Source organism: Bombus huntii, unplaced genomic scaffold (assembly GCF_024542735.1).
Source record: "Bombus huntii isolate Logan2020A unplaced genomic scaffold, iyBomHunt1.1 ctg00000077.1, whole genome shotgun sequence".
Lineage (NCBI taxonomy): Eukaryota > Metazoa > Arthropoda > Insecta > Hymenoptera > Apidae > Bombus > Bombus huntii.
Window position 1 is genome coordinate 249,208 of NW_026099335.1, and position 17,576 is coordinate 266,783.

The 17,576-nt window shown below is 38.2% G+C and overlaps 1 protein-coding gene across 2 annotated transcripts in view; it reads right to left on the minus strand.

The window, feature by feature from the left end:
- Positions 1 to 973: 973 nt before the first annotated feature.
- Positions 974 to 17,576, minus strand: part of LOC126876486 (dual specificity tyrosine-phosphorylation-regulated kinase 1A-like) — a 114,880-nt gene continuing 98,277 nt past the window's right edge. The window contains exons 1-3 of one of the 2 annotated variants that reach the window (XM_050639339.1): positions 4,166 to 4,474; positions 3,187 to 3,311; positions 974 to 2,119 (exon numbers count right to left, since the gene is read on the minus strand). In XM_050639339.1, coding sequence (XP_050495296.1) covers positions 1,583 to 2,119; positions 3,187 to 3,309 — 660 coding nt within the window. In that variant the 5' untranslated portion in view covers positions 3,310 to 3,311; positions 4,166 to 4,474 and the 3' untranslated portion in view covers positions 974 to 1,582. Of the gene's footprint in view, positions 2,120 to 3,186; positions 3,312 to 4,165; positions 4,475 to 17,576 lie in introns of those variants that run through there. The other variant, XM_050639340.1, reaches the window with a different exon arrangement.

Here is a 17,576-nt window from a genome sequence, read left to right on the forward strand (position 1 = left end):
ACGATATTAATGAGAAATTTGCCAATTTAATGGAAGTTGTTAATTTTTTCTGGCACGTTTCACGTTAGCAGACATTTTTCTTAAGTTACAGTCGAAAAATGTTTTTATGTAAAAGAATAGGAATGATTATTAGGAAGTTATTTTAAGATGACAAGATATTTCACGTCTTCTATTTAAATATAGCGTTAAATTTTAATTCCGTCAATTCGTATATACTCGTACATCGAATTTCCTTTTCTCATGTCATTTCTTTTCTTTCATTTCACATTTAATTACAAAGATAAAGTGTAAGTACGTTGCTCATAAAATTAATATCAAATGTCGCAAAATATACAAAAGTAAACTAAGAAGAGGGGTACATATTATTACACAAACTGTCGTTCATATTGCATATGTACATATGCAGTATAAAAACAATACTTTTTAGTTTTTAATCTCTTGTTTAAATAATCCTAATATCTAAATTTGTATCGGTCATTGATTCGATATAACTGCGTTTATTGGAAGTAATTAAGCTATAGCCTGCGCACAAGAGAAGAAGGAACAAACACGTATAGTATACACGCTTAAATAACAAAATTAAGTCAGTTTACGTTCAATGTGAACTTGATCAAAGTTCCAGTCTCGAATTATAGAGTTTCTTACTATCAGTTTACAAAATTCGATATTACGATTATGTACCGTATTTGAAAAACATAAAATGCTTTGTTCAATTTTAAATAAAACTAATATTTACCAAAGCGAATACGAAAAAAATGTTATCATCAAACTCAATTTTCAATTATCAAACTTAATCCAGCACAAATACAAATGTTCTTCGTGCTTTTTTACTTTTACTACTTTTCAACTCTCTATAGTTCGAGATTTGAGTTCCGCTAACTTTCTTTCTACTGCGCATGCGCAACAGGAAAACTTGAATTACACGTAATAGTAAAAAGTTCGAAAATCTTATCCTTTCGTGGCAGCGAAAGTAACCTAGGACTAGAGGTTCCATAACATTAATAATAATAAGGCAATAATATTAATATTAATAATAATGTAATCGAGTACTACTAACAATATTAATAATAATAATAATAATAATAGTATGGTAATGGCAAGATACACGCGGGTATAAATTAATCATTCCTTTCGTAATATCTACGACGTCTTCGGGATATTCTTTAGAAATTACTTTATTTCTGGTCAATATTCATTAACGAGCAACTTTTCTCTCTGTTTCTTATCACGATTTTTTTCACTTCATCACAATTGTACCGTTAGAAATTATTCAAAACATTGTTAAAATGTCCATGAAATATATGCAATTGCCGTATTGAATAAGCGAGTAATGAAGTTGCTGTTTCACTGAATAAAAGTGAAATCTCCAATGCGTGTGCTCAAGTATATAAGTTAAAAAAAGATTGGTACATCAATGCCTATTATTCTTAATCAATATTCATCATTTAACAATTAGGACCGAATTTTTACAAACCAACTCTAAACCACGACCCAATTTACAAATAAAAAGATCGATGTGTAAATTAACTATCAACTATTAATCTCCAATCCTATGTGAAGATATAATGTTCGGACCAAATTTCTAAACTAACGTGGACAATTCATGCGGACTATTGGTGGTTGCTGCGCTACTTAGATCCAATGTGGCAGCCGGAAGACCAGGACTGACGCTGCCGGTTGCTTCCCGTGGCAAATGCTGCGATCTATTTAGCTTATTTCCAGGACTCGGTGGCGATCTATCTGCTGGTGTATCCGGTGGCGTAACCACGTTTCTGTGTCCGCTCACGTTCAGATGATTGTGCGTCGCCGCGATCGGAGCTGGCGATGAGAGCAACAAGGGCGGTGGGGACATTGACACGTGTCGATGATGATGATGGTGATGATAGTGTTGGTACTGTGCAGCTCGGCCGTGCGTTGCGTGGCTGGTATTTAGTTGGTTCGTCACGGGCCCGACTTTCGTTGGGCAGCCAGCATGGTGGATGGTTAACGGGCCACGTAGTTGTTGTTGCTGTTGTAGCTGTGGCTGGTTCTGGTGCTGTTGCAGCTGCTGCTGACGCTGCAGCTGTACCGCCGCTTCGCACTGTTCGCGCGCTAACGCCTTCACGGCATTCGTCTTCTCCTACGAAATAAGAATGATAGGTTAGGTTGTAGTCAGGGGCCATAACAAATTAAAAAAGTTATAATATAAGAATTTACATTTTAGTTGAAATGATTCTAGTTACGAATAAGTATTAAAGATGATTCAAATCTTTTTCGTTACCGATAACCATGGTGAAAACTCTTTTGGATTACTTTCAGCCATTGTCAATCTTATTGTCTTATTATACTACATGCTTGAAGTAGAAGGAGGGGTACAGAGAAAAAGACTTTTTCTCGGCAAATATAATCGTTACTCAATTATTTTGTTCAACAGTTTTACAAATCTCCCCAAAATAAACGAGAATACGAAAATACACTGAATATCGTGTGTATGGTTATTTATAAAATCCCCTTGAAATAGTTGCGATCGCGGATCACATAAACAAACGAACCTGTCATTCTACAGAGTATCTTTTTCGGTGAAATTATGCAAACGTAAATGTAACTTCGGTAGATCTCCTCGAGAACTTGTAAGCTTATATCACTCTGACCCAACCAGTCCACTCTAAAGTGTATAATTTATAAAAGGGGATTATATTAATACGCGGAGGATGTGGTAGGTGGTAAGTTTTGCATATGAATGTTTGTTGATACAACGAATGGTTAAATGGAGGTTTTCATGAATGTGATAAGGACTAGATCGAATGTTTTAACATTTATAACTAGAATGCGTATTTTTATACAAGTTTGTAGTTTTACGAACATAATCAAAGAAATAAAATTTTAATAGAGATTTGTTTTCTTATATACGTATATTTTAGCGCATTTTATGCATTTTGCGCCATTTGCGTACTTTTCAATTTCGCACGAACGTATAAAGATCCGCAATATAATTATAACGCTTCTTAAAAATGTGAAAAATCCTGGTTTCCTAAAAGCTTGCAATTGATTTCAGAAAAATTTTTATGAACTCTACCAGATAAATTATGGTAACTCTGAAAAACAAAATTTCACGATAAAATGATTTCCGGGTAAAATACACATAAAAGATGATTTAGACGTGTTTGAACGTGTTCGTTTTCTTTTTTAATAGCGATATGTTCTTACCCTCTGCCACACGAAGACGTTATGGACCATTGCGCATCCACAAAACACGATGCCAAGGCCTATGAAAACCGACGTAACGATTGCCGGCGTCGAATGAAACTGGATGAATGTATACAATATCATACCTGAAAGCATTGTTAGAGGATCATTATAACACGTATGCCATAACAAGCGGGACAAAGAATCGGCGCAAATACATATTCTCAATACATATAATTCTCGAAGCGTAAACTATATACATATGCTTTTAATTGAAATTTTCAATACTAGTTGCAAATTATTTTTCAATTAATTTATTATTTAAGTCTTTATATATCAATTCTCGACGAATAAATTACTTAAATTATAGAGAATCTATCTTCAGACAATAGAGAATTCAATATTTTTGGTCGTTAAGTAATTTACAAATTTCTAAAACGATTACGTTCGAAGTTTTGGACAGTATTTGAAGTTTCTAACATGACATTAAAAAAAAATAAATAAATTTTATGATATAATTAAAAAAACATTGTAGTCTATCATAATTTCTATTCCGTCAAATTTATTAAAACGCAGTTTTCTTCTGAACAGAGTCAAAATGTCCGTCTTGAATCGAGTTCAACAGCTTAACGATCGATCGAGCGAATGATAGCTGTGTAAACTAGCATGACACAACGTAAACTTTAGATTAGATCTCGATCCATCCACCAGCCGTATTCATGCATGACATGAATATTCTGTTTCAGCTCTTTATAAATTAATCTGTTAAAACTTCTCTAAAAGACGATCATTTTTTATTTTTCTAAGAAAAATAATGACTATTCGGCGTTAAAATTAACTTTATTTCCATTGGATTTCTAAACTGATTTCATACACTCAGAGATAGTTCACAGTATCTTTTAGATTCATGCCTGAATTCAAGAAAAATTAAACGTATAACTTATGTACTAGTATCTTTCAAAAGGTTAAAGTTGACAGAATTGAAGGAATTGGTTCTTACCAGTTAGAAAGACGGGAATGCTAATGAAAAACCCTCCGACAGCACATATCCGGCTGATGGATGATTTTTGCAGGTACTTGTTACTCCTGAAACAGACAAAATTTGAAGTGAAAGTCAGTTTCACGATTCTATGATAATTGAGCGAAATATAAAGGAACCAGTTTTTTGTTTAACAGCCAAGAATCTTTCAAAAATTCTACTGTAATTGATACTTCAAATATATTTAGTCAGACAAAGGATAATCATAATCGCAACGTTAATCTTAACTTTAATTCAAGGATCAAACAGTATCATTATACATATAAAAGTAAACATAAAGTCTATCCACATTGTTGTTGTTGTTGTTGTTGTTGTTGTTGTTGTTGTTGTTGTTGTTGTTGTTGTTGTCGTCGTTGTCGTTGTCGTTGTCGTTGTCGTTGTCGTTGTCGTTGTCGTTGTCGTTGTCGTTGTCGTTGTCGTTGTCGTTGTCGTTGTCGTTGTCGTTGTCGTTGTCGTTGTCGTTGTCGTTGTCGTTGTCGTTGTCGTTGTCGTTGTCGTTGTCGTTGTTGTTGTTGTTGTTGTTGTTGTTGTTATTATTATTATTATTATTATTATTATTATATGTTATTCTATAATTGATTTTTATTTCTTTATTATCAATATTATTCTATTTTCTATAATGATTCAATTATAGATCTTATTTTTTGTCAATCATATTTCACTGAAATGATCACTTTGAAAATAATCTAATAGTAAAAAATGAAAAATAATCTTTTTCTACCTTGTCTTCATTTTTTACAAACTCTGTCCACCGCCGCAAACCTATTAAATGCATGAAACGACAAAGCAAAGCTGCTTCACATAATTCCCCGCTCACGCAGTGTCAATCAGCTCACGACCGCAAACGATACTGCTAATTTCCAGCGACCACGAACGATTTCACCGTAATTGCCGGTGTGAAATTTACCAATACGTGCTCGAATTGGTCAATAATGGATAGAGCGCTCTTGCACACACTAATCTACCAACAAATAATATTGACTCAATTGAACAACAGCGCCTAGATTAACGGACAAACCGCATGTTCCAAACAGATTTACAATCACGGCAGAAAATACATGCCGTTATAGATGTTTCCTGGTCAAGACTAATTTCCACGCGTTAAGAACATTGTAACCGGAATCTAGGAAGAACTAGCACTTCCTGGAATAATACTATTGTGTCCTCGATGAATGTCTCTCCGCAATGCCCTCGAGTGAGTTGTTTTTGTCTTTGGTCGTACGACGTCCGGGATGAGAATTCGGGGAACGGTTTTGCGCTGCTTTAATACTCGCACAACCATCCATCCATGGGACTGCATCTTTTTAGGAGGACCAGTGATTAATCTTTTCCCTTTAATCTTTAATTTTCATCTCTAATTTCTCATGAGGCTAAGATTCCTGCATCTTTTATCATAATAATTTATTAATACTATTAATAAATTGAGACAATTTTACACGTCGTATTTTGCGTTATAAGATGACTTGTAATTTGTAAAATTTACCTGTAAAATTCCTTTGTTTGTTTTACCGAAGCAATAGTTGGCATTTCTATACGACAATAAGAATTTGTTAATACTAATAATTTGTAAGGTTATCATGTTATCATTCTTCTAATGGATAGTATATTATTGAAACTTTTTTTAATATTGAAACGCGATATTTTTTTGGAGAAGAAGTGCATAGTAGTAAAGAGTTGAATTCTACGGACGTAAAAAGTGGACATAACATTTTCTGTACATGGAGTCGCCTGGCCTAAACATTTTATGATTTCCGGGCAAAAAACAGACGAATCCAGCGTGATTTTAAAGCAGCTTCATCCAAATAAGCCACAATAAGAAATTCCCACGAAACAGTTGCGTTCATCCCCTTTCGAGGTCGCCGACCTCTTTGAATGCGTTTCAAGTGCGTCGTACCAATGAAACTTCGAGTTCTAGACTAATTTCTCGGCCTTTTGCGTTAAATTTAACCTTCCGCGTTAGTGTATTTCGGACGAGCTCCTATTTTACGCTTTCGTCGACTTCACCAACGTAACACGCAGCATCCGCAAGTAAAACTGTCTCTTAAATTTGATGTGACACCGATACACGACGAGAAGAATCACAATGCCATTTTTATTCCACTTCGTTAATTTTTCGTCGTAAGGTTTAGCTGTAAATAGGATTAAAAAAATTTAGATTAACGAGGAATTTAAAATTGATCTGTTAAATCAACAATTTCCATTAGTTGTCGATAGATTTTATAAACCTCAGATTACTGAGAAATTATACACATTGCAAAATATTTACCATTGGTTACCCACGCTACACGTAAATTTGATCAATCTACCAATGCACTAACACTGCAATAAATTTCTATTGCAACATTCCACGCTCCTTTGCCGCACCTTAAACTCCTCGCTAGATTTATTCCACCTTAAAGTGTCACATAACTCCTACGACACCGATATCAAATCTTAAACTCCACCAAATTCCAGAGAAACTTGATTTCGTCGAGAGTAAGAGATTAAACTTAAAAAGCAATTTATTTCATCTTTAAACTATCCCAAACTTCTTAAATATAATTTATATATATATATATATATATATATATATATATATATATATATATATATATATATATATATAAATATTATACACTTATTGTGTGCATTATATATTTCAAGAACTTTGCAATAAAAAATAAAACTTATTACATTTAAGATATGGTTATATCGCACAGGCTCGAATATGATAAAGAGGTTAAATAAATGTCTCGAATCTCCGCAACAAACTCACACAAACCGCCTAAAACACGTATACACAATGTGCATTCACTACGAACTCGACTCCCATTCCCTGCCAAAATCACAGGCATGCAGAGTCAATTTCACTGCTCGAGCTAGTTGAATAGGGAAGAAGGTCGAGAGCTGGAGTTAAGGAGCATAGTTGGTAAAGAATCGCGTGCCGCCGCGCCATTAAGATCAAGCCCACGATCTCAACAATAAATATTAGACGGTTCTCTGACCTGCATTTCGCGTGCGACTCGGAACGATTCAAAAACGCGTAAATTTCCCATGAGTCGAATCAAACGTTCGCGATTTATCGCATTTAGGTTATATCGATATTGTCCACGAGTGGAGGCATTCAAACACAGATTGCTTTGTGTCACTCTATCGTAACTGCCCGTAATACATGATAATTTAATTTCGAATTCTTTCGAATATATGCACGTAACGAAAAATTTGTATTGGTTCGTCAATTGCAGACCAACCAGTTGTTAGCCAGTGAAAATAATGTAGATAATAATAGTGAAGAATTAGCTCGAGCAGAGTAAACAAACAAGGCGCCTTGATAAAAGGCACAATGTGGGTCCGCAAAGTGGTGGGATTTCGGCGCATGCGCATTGTTTCGCATCAACTTACAATTAGACATGCACGAAAGCTTCATTTCTGCCGCATACATACTTGGATTCGCGTGCATGAAATTCACAAAGTAGGTTATTGCTTGAAAAACAGCTTTAATCGAGCGAAGCTTTTAACCAGACTGAAATCAAGTCTTGGTTTCTTTAGAAATTCAGATGGAATAAGAGAAACCTATTTTATCTAGGTTAGGCTAGGATAAAGGTTAGGCTGCATCGGTTGGCTTATATGACTTTCCGGTGACTTTGAAGGGTAATACGGCGCCGGCGGTCGAGAAGGTAACTTCTCTATTGAACGAGATCTCGTTGATCTCGTCTAAGCAGGAAGAGTCTGTCGGCCCTTTGATTTTATACGAGTCTTTCCATTCACGATCGTGCGAGCTGACTACAGGCGACGACACGGACCCCCGACAAAACTGTCTGAGCCTATTCAAGGCGACGTCAAATAGTTTCACTCGGAGAGATGAATGGAGATAAGAATCACCGGAGCGTCTCTGCGCTTCGATGACAATGATATTTGGTCAATCCTCTTCTTGTTTCTCGTTTTGAAAGAAGGTTGTAAAAAAGAGTGCTACTAGATCGTCTAGGGAAATCACACGGTATATATTGCGTAATGCTATTGATTTATCAAAAATAACAAGAGGTTAAGGAGCTTTGGGGAGGTTGATTCAATTTTTTATAACCTGACATCTCTTTGAACAAATGTCTTAAGAAACGCTTGAATAAAATGTTAAAAAAAATAATAATTATGAAATCTTTTCCTGTATTTTTAGACAATAAGATTTACTATATCCTACGCCATAATAAGAATCAATTTGCTATGAACTGGTATCTCGGAAATTGTAAGAATTCAGAAAATATAAGGAGGCCGGAAGAGGTAAATGAAATCCACAGAAACATTGACCCAACCTCAGCCCAGTTAGCCAACAAACTAAAATATCTCGCTGCCTTTTCTATATTTACGACCAGAACGTGGTCATTAATTGAGTCTAGCGACTGCACCGTAGACGAGTCACTGACCGATGTTGCTTTAATGGATATGCGGAAAATCACGTGTTCCAGGTTCCAGGGATGTAGTTGTTTTCATTTCCGGAGAATACGGTCGACTCGCGTGTGTATACCAATCTATCTGAGGATAGGTGTTCCTTAGAATTACCAACTATATTACTTTCAACCTTGTGATTAAAATTTTTAAACGTCACTTAATAGCAATTCAGTCGAGTAAGCACAAACTTTCAAATGTCCTAATTTTCAAATCTTTATATTTTTTAATCTCAAAGATATTTTATTATTTGCCGTAGATCAAGCTTCGTGTTACCGGTACTGTAACATTACAATCCTACGAGAAGCAGAAAATAGTGAAAAAATCTGACCTAATAGATAGTAGTCAATATTCCTTTGACGCGTCTTATGCGAACCGCAGTTAGAGGAAATGCAAATAAGCTCTTGCGAAACGGTTTGCCGCACGACAAGCCTGCGAACAACGCCCAATGCAAGTTCGGTGGGAGTTACAGGAAGAGGGACGTCTAAAATCAACTAGGAATCCCTATTCAATCGTCTAATTTTCGATTCCGGCATCGAACTTCCCGAAGAAAATTAAATACAATTCCGACTCGAGATTTAATTTCAGTCTCGTAGCTAATGCAATCTAATCGCGTTTGCAAGGCTACGCTTCCGGTCAGAAGCCACGCGCTTCGATCGCGTACTTTCCGCATCGGAAGCGTACGCTTCGGTACGAACCGCGTCGATTTTCAAAGGAATCATTGGACACCGGAAGAAGAAGAAGGAGGAAGAATAAAAGCACGTAAACCGGCAGGAGGTCAATCGAGACAAAATCGATATCGTTGAAAGCCGAAAAAAGACCCGAATTTAGGCTACAGTACATATTCGAATTGAATATATTCAAGGTTTAGATTTTCTTCTCCTGAAAATTATAAACATAAATGAGTCGACAAGCGATCTTGAAAAGCGTCTGTTCCATCTAGATTATGTAAATTGCGTGAATTACCGTTAGCCATAATTCATAATTTATCGAAAAAGCGCGCTTCTTCTCAACTACGCTTTCCCCTACCAGCACCGACATTATCGGCAGATCGATAAGTATCAAAATACCACAAAGATATTAATCTCATCTTTCTTCTAACCGCGAAAAAATGCCGCGCAAATGATAAAACAACAGATCAGCCAGAAACATCGAATTCTCCACGCTTCCGACTGCAAGAAGAAAAACAAAGTTATTTGTGTATGATGGAAACGTCTCTGGACGATGCTCTTAAGCGGTCGAGTGCGCGCGAGAATAGCATCGCGGATCGGCATTTCCACGGTGAGGATTGTAAAACGGTTACGCAGATGATGGATCATACGCATGGACCGTAGAGACTATCGTGAATGATGGATCAGACACACATACGCGTTCTTCGCTCTTCCGATATTTTTCGTAACAACTGCTGCGATCTCGTCATTGGAAACGATCTCGGGAAATTCAATCGAATATCGAGGAAATTTATAGAAAGCTACAGCTGTGTTCGAGCATTATTCTAGAGAAAAGTGATTAACTCTATGAGACTAACGATACAATACGTCTCAAGATAACTTTTAGGAAAATGATTGTAAAATTCTTTAAAATTCTTTCGACACTTTTCGGTATATTCTTGTCATTGATTCTGAAAGTATTTGATTAATTTGCTGGTTAATAGGAAGTTGGTTAAAACCGAAGTTAGTTAAAGAAATAAGTAAACACGAAACCCGTGGATACTCTAGACATATGATTCTACCTGCACGCGACAAAAATATTCATGATCTGAACAAGGAAAGAAGTGTTGTTAGATTCGCGTCATGCTGCAAATGAAAGATTTACAGCTCGAACCCAATTATCTGTTACATTACATTCTCGGGCACGTGTAGGCTGAACGTCATGATATATGAACACAAGTATAGAAAGAACAACATGGATATTTCGCGCGAAGAAAACGAAGCTTCACATATACAGTGTATAACCACTCGACAGTATTTGCTCACGAAAAATACGAGTTGTTAAAGTCTAACAAAAATTACGTATACAGTGGCAAAGAAGAAAACTGTTATGCCGTTTACTCTTATTTCTAATTGACAGAAAGTCGTCAACGAACAAAGAGCGCTTTTTCTTATCCTCTGTACCTTCGCGAAGCAATCACAGAAATTCTCCAAAATGCTTCGTGTCGACTAAACAAAGAAAAAAAAAAAAATGACAGCTGCTAAGAGCAAACTACCTCCGGAATTTTCTTCGTTTCTAAGTGAACCAGGAAGAAAGAAGGGAAGGGTTAATGACGCCGAAACTGAAGAGTGGCCACGGATCGTTTGAAAGGGGCCACGACAACCGTTACGATTCAGTCGCACCTGTTCCTCTTCCTAGGTTACCACGCCGAACCATTGCGCGCTTTTACGAGCGTTCCCGCGATAGTTTCCTGGCACTTGCTCGCCCTTTCATCGAAGGGTCGATCGGTTAATTTAAACTCTCGAAGGCTTTGTCCAGTCGGTAACATCGATAAGCTTAAGTCGAAATACGGATTTCTCGTAAATTCAGAATTTTATTGCCACCAGGATGTATATGGAGGCGACAGATGAAGAACACGATGTAAATTAGATTTCTTGCTTTTATAGAGAAGCAATTTTTAAATTGAACACCAGTCGTCGATCGGTTCTGTAGATCGTTTTTAATAACAAAATAAATTTGGTTAGTCCATAAAGGTTTGTTCGTGTGAATCTTCCCATAGATCATCCGTAACGTAAATACCGCTATAACCGGCTGCAGATACATTTTCCTTGAACATGTGGCGGCACTTGACAGTAAACTTCCCAACAGTTTACGTCGCGTGACGCACGACACAAAGACCCTATACCTGCGGACAAGATGATTGCCAGATGTCGATACATTCGTACCGAATATTTCCAGCTAGCCAAGGGACCGCTATAAATCTTAGGATTTATTTTAGCTAAGGTCCTCCAAAGAGACAAACAGTCTTTGTTTATCAGTCTCGAAGTCGACCACCTACCACGGGGACACACGAGAAATCTGCTATCTCTCACGTACGACGCTGCCCGCTAGCAACACCCTCTCAAAGCTTTTCTCAACGAATCCGATGCCTTCGCATCCTTAGACACATCCCAACGAGTCTTCCTCCGCAGCAGCATCGCGACAAAAATGTCAGTCTATTACCGCGAGTTACCGCAGTATATCACGATCGTTATACTTACACGGTTCGAGCCGAATAATTATCTAAGCTCTCGACATCTCGTGCAATCATTGTCCGCACTCGCAGCGTATCTCGAATCGTAGCTATCCAAGCTCTATCTTATAACCGCGCATTCGCGAACCGAATACAATCGCGAATCCTGTATCAAGTGTACTCATTGACATTAGAGTGAATAAACATTTATCGTTCAAGAAATCTGAGAAATCTGAGTCGAAAGAGAACACAGCTAAGTGTCCCTTACCCTTTAGGGAGAAGAAAATCCCACGCACCTAACCCCAACCCGAATACTAGCCTCACAGCCTCACGACTAGTTGTTCATTCCGAATTAACTAGCTCGATGATGGCCCAGCAACCGCGACCAGGCTCTCCGGAGCAGACTCGCAGCTACCCCGTGCTACCCCCCCCCCCCCCGTGGCAGAAGTGTAGCAGAACTCTCCGCACTAACGACGCTAACACTACAAAGAAAAGGAAAATAGAAACAGCAACGCAAATAAACACACACAACAGGTTCGCCGTATTGGAATCCTCAAACGACGCCATGGAAATCGTAGAACCGCCACCAAACCAACACTCACAGAGAATCCCCCCTCCCCCATCAATATTTGTGGACGACGTCATTGACATACAGACAATGATCAAGTCCCTAGAGAGAGATATCAGCAAGGAGGAATATAACCTTAAGATAAGCAACAACAAAGTAAAAATACTACCGACGAACCCAGAAGCTTACAGAAAACTCACCAAGACACTCAGGACCCTGAACGCCAACTTCCACACCTACCAGCTCAAACAGGAAAGGCCTTTCCGGGTGGTCCTACGAAACATACACCACTCAGCAGACATAGACGAACTAAAATACGAACTCTCAAAACTCGGCCACGAAGTCATCAACGTAAGTAATATAAGGCATAGAGTCTCGAAAGACCCGTTATCCTTATTCTTCCTAGACATTAAACAAAAGCCGAACAATAAGGAAATCTACAACATCAGTCGCCTAATGAACGCGATAGTAAAGATCGAACCACCGCTCGTGAAAAAAGAAATAGTGCAGTGCAAAAGGTGCCAAAGGTACGGTCATACGCAGAAATACTGCAACCATACTTTCCGCTGCGTTAAATGCGCAGGCACTCACTCCACTGACCAGTGCGCCAAATCACCGGAAACCCCAGCGAAATGCATCCACTGCCAAGGGGACCACCCTGCCAACTACAAAGGCTGCCCAGCATATAAAACACTATACACGAACAGGTACCCTAAGCTCAGAGCAAAAGAGGTATCCAACCAAACACCCAGCCCGCCGAAATTCACGACTACCCCAACCCCCTCAACCAACCAAACACCCAGTCCTACCATCTCCAAATTCATCTCCACCTCAACCTCCTATGCCCAAGCAGTACAAGGCATCCAAAATAACCCGAACAGCCAAAGGAACCTTCCCCAAAACAGTGTCCCCAACCCACCTAACACAGACAACTCCTCAAGGCTTGAAAAGCTAATAGAGAAACAATCGGAGCAAATAAATCACTTGCTATCGCTACTAACACTCATCGTGGAAAAATTAGCACGCCCCGACTCAAAATAAAACCAAGGCGCATAGCACTCTGGAACGCCAACGGTCTAGCGCAACACAAACTTGAACTAGAACTCTTCTTAAAACACCAGCAAATCGACGTAATGCTCGTATCGGAAACCCACTTCACCGACAAGAGCTACCTGAAAATAAATGGTTACAAATTCTACCATACCCAACACCCCAGCGGAAAGGCCCACGGTGGCACCGGAATAATAATCAAAGCAAGTATTAAGCACTACGAACTTCCATCATTCCAGAAAGACTACCTCCAAGCAACAAACGTAGCAATAGAAGACTGTCATGGCTCAATCACCACCTCAGCAGTATACTGCCCTCCCAGACACTCCATCGCCAAAGAAGACTTTGATAACTTCCTGGACACCCTGGGCAATAGATTCATAGTTGGAGGAGACTATAACGCCAAGCACATCCAATGGGGCAGCAGACTGGTTACAGCAAGAGGCAAAAACCTCTTAAACAGCATAATAAACAACAACCTCAACTACCTCACCACATACGAACCCACATACTGGCCCACTGACACCAACAAAATACCCGACCTTCTCGACTTCTTCATAACTAAAAATATCCCATCAAGACACGTCCAGATCAACTCCTCGGCTGATCTCTCCTCTGATCATTCTCCCGTGATAGCAACAGTCAGTTCAACAATCATCGAGAATACACCTAATGGCTCCATTCACAACCAACACACCAACTGGCAGCTCTTCAGAGAAGTCTTTACACACTCGACCTCAGAGCCTTCACCCCACTAAAAACAAAGGAAGATATCGAAGCAGCCACGGAATACTTAAACACGAGCATAATAAACGCAATCCGCCTCTCCACACCGACAAAGCCATCTAACAGCAAACAAGAATATCCCCAATACATACTAAAAAAAAAATAGCAGAAAAACGTAGACTAAGAAGAGTATGGCAGACCCATAGAACACCGGAGGACAAACGCAAACTTAACAACGCAACTAGAAAGCTATCCAGAACCTTAAGAAACTATAAAAACGACTGTTTCCATAAATACCTCGCCAGCTTATCCCCCACAGCCGACGCCAACTACTCACTATGGAAGGCCTCCAGGAAACTCACACGCCCCCCACAAATAATCCCACCTATCCGCCGTCCGCAAGGTGGATGGGCGCGAAGCCCTATAGAAAAAGCCGACCTGTTTGCAAAACACTTGTCAAAAGTATTCAAACCCCATTCCCCCAAAGCCGCCGCGGACGTTACTGAATACCTGCACACCCCCTTCCAAATGTCCCCTCCTATCGAACCCTTCTCCTCTGCAGAGACTATAGAAACAATCAGTCGCCTAAACCCCAAGAAAGCAGCAGGACACGACCTAATAGGCAATAGAGCAATCAAGGAACTTCCCACAAAAGGGATAGCACTCATCACATCGATTTTTAATGCTATCCTTCGCCTGGAACACTATCCTAAGGCTTGGAAAATCTCATTGATTACCCTCATCCCTAAACCCGGTAAACCGATATACGAAACCTGCTCCTATCGCCCAATCAGTCTTTTACCTACCCTGTCCAAACTATTCGAGAAGATGCTCACGAACCGACTCCTTCCAATCCTAGAGAACTTGAAAACACTCCCAGATCACCAATTCGGCTTCCGAAAACATCATTCTACAGTAGAGCAAATCCACCGCTTAACTCATACGATCAGCCAAACACTCGAAAAGAAAAAATATTGCTCAGCGGTTTTCCCAGACATCCAACAGGCATTCGATAAAGTATGGCATGAAGGGCTACTATACAAACTTAAAAAGATCCTACCCCACCCCTACTACTCCATCCTAAAATCTTACCTAACCAATAGACAATTCATGGTTAAATGCCTAGACGCCACTTCCGCAACATTCCCAATAGAAGCCGGCATACCCCAAGGTAGTGTCCTCGGACCCCTACTGTACTCCATCTACACTGCCGACCTACCTATATCAAACGATATAACAATAGCGACATTTGCAGACGACACAGCGCTATTGGCTACCCACGCAGACCCGGTAATAGCCTCATCCACTCTCCAGCGAAGTCTCGACTCCATGGAAAAGTGGTTTCACAAATGGGGCTTCAAAGTCAACGAAAAGAAATCCTCACATGTAACCTTCACGCTCCGAAAACAAACCTGCCCCCAGGTCACCATCAACAATGCAACAGTTCCTAGCAGGGACACAGTCCGATACCTGGGCATGACCCTGGACAGGAGACTAACGTGGAAGACACACATCTCAGATAAAAGGAAGCAACTAAAGGACAAACTAAAAAAACTCTATTGGCTCACGGGCCGACGCTCCAAACTAAATATACAGAATAAAATTACCCTCTACAAGACCGTAATAAAACCTGTCTGGACCTACGGAATCCAACTATGGGGAACAGCAAGTAACTCCAACATTGAAATACTCCAACGCTTTCAATCGAAAACGCTAAGATCCCTAATTGACGCACCTTGGTATGTAACCAATGAAACAATACACCGCGACCTCAAGATACCCACCGTCAAAGAGGAAATAGCAAAATATAGCGACAGATATAGCAAAAGAATCAACAAACACCGAAACCCCCTAATCACTGGACTACTCGATACGACGGACCAGATTCGCAGGCTGAAGAGGCACTACCCGCTAGACCTAAACGTTAGATTCATTTAATTATCCAAATTAAGCATATGCACTTACTTATATTACTTATAAATTATACCTATCTATAATAAGTATTAACTTATTGTAAATAAACAGCCATGTCACTGCGCCACGCCAGAAAAATTACTGAAAATTCTCAACGCGAGAATTGATTGTAATCTCAACAAATAAATAAAAAAAAAAAATACAATAACACATTTCATTTTAAATTAAAACGAGAATAAATACTATTGTGTATAAATTTAATAGAACGACACACGTGATTTGTAGTCAACACTGTGACAGTTTGTGCAATTACCTTTTAATCGAGTGGAAACGAGAGCATTTTCAAATTTCTATTAACCAACGGTATTATCAATCAATTTTAACAATGATTGAAGGTTGCAAAATTAAATATAAAATGATTTATTAATAGCATACGTAGTGTTAAATTTGCAAACAAGCAGCGTATCTTTTAAGAATAATAAAGACACCAGAAAATAAAGATAATATTCTAATTACATTGCAAATTAATGAATAATTTAAGAAATGTATTTTTGTTATATTAATGTATCACAGATTCTAGGTAAAGTATTAATTTAATTTACTTATTACTTAGGAGATTGTATTTGAAATATAATTACAATTTGTAAGGTGTAATCAGCACACCTTTAAGCTAGTAGATATTTGGTAGCAGTTCTCAAGTCTTTGTGCAATATAGCACAATTGAGTTTAACCGAGTTTAATCCCTTTGACCAGCCAGCTTCCAATTTCATTTATGGCATAATCTCCTGACAATTTCATGCCCTTCAGAAGAAACACAATGTCCTATTATCGTTTTGTGATCGTTGAATATGATCCGTTTTCTGTTGTTTTTAGATTCAAGTGACGAAAACTTATGAAATGATATTTTAAGTTTAAACTGATCAATTAATTTAATTAATTGATTTATTGTAGCAACAATGGTAAATTGTTTAAATAGAGAAAGAAATTTACAACGAAAAATGTATGAATGTAATATTTGAAATCTAAAATGATAAATTATTGTGCGATAATAATAAAACTCGCAATGTCAGCACATGGTCTCATTAGAACGTGTTTAACGAGCGTAGCGTAAGCGTGAAAATGAAAACGTTGAGGCTCTCGTGGTGTAAAAAGGCTAAATTCCTCATAAAAATACAGGAAATGAGAGGGAACGTTCGCCCTTGAACACATAAAACCAAAAAAAAAAAAAAAAAATAGAAAAGGAAAAAAACCACAAATTTTAGTGAAGCTATTTTACTGAAACTTATATCATTTTAACAGCTATATATAAAACGTTGAATTATTTCCTTTCGCGCAGAGCAATTTTACTTCAAATTTCTAGCTTCAGAATGATAATTACGTATTTGTAATTATCAACAAGCTTTAAAAATATGGAATATTCAGCCAGATGAAATATAGGTAAAGTATTTAGAAGAAAAAAGATTGAAATGTTTTATGTAAAACGATTAAATTAAGTGGTTGAGTTTGAAAATTTGACTCGGTTTAATAATTCA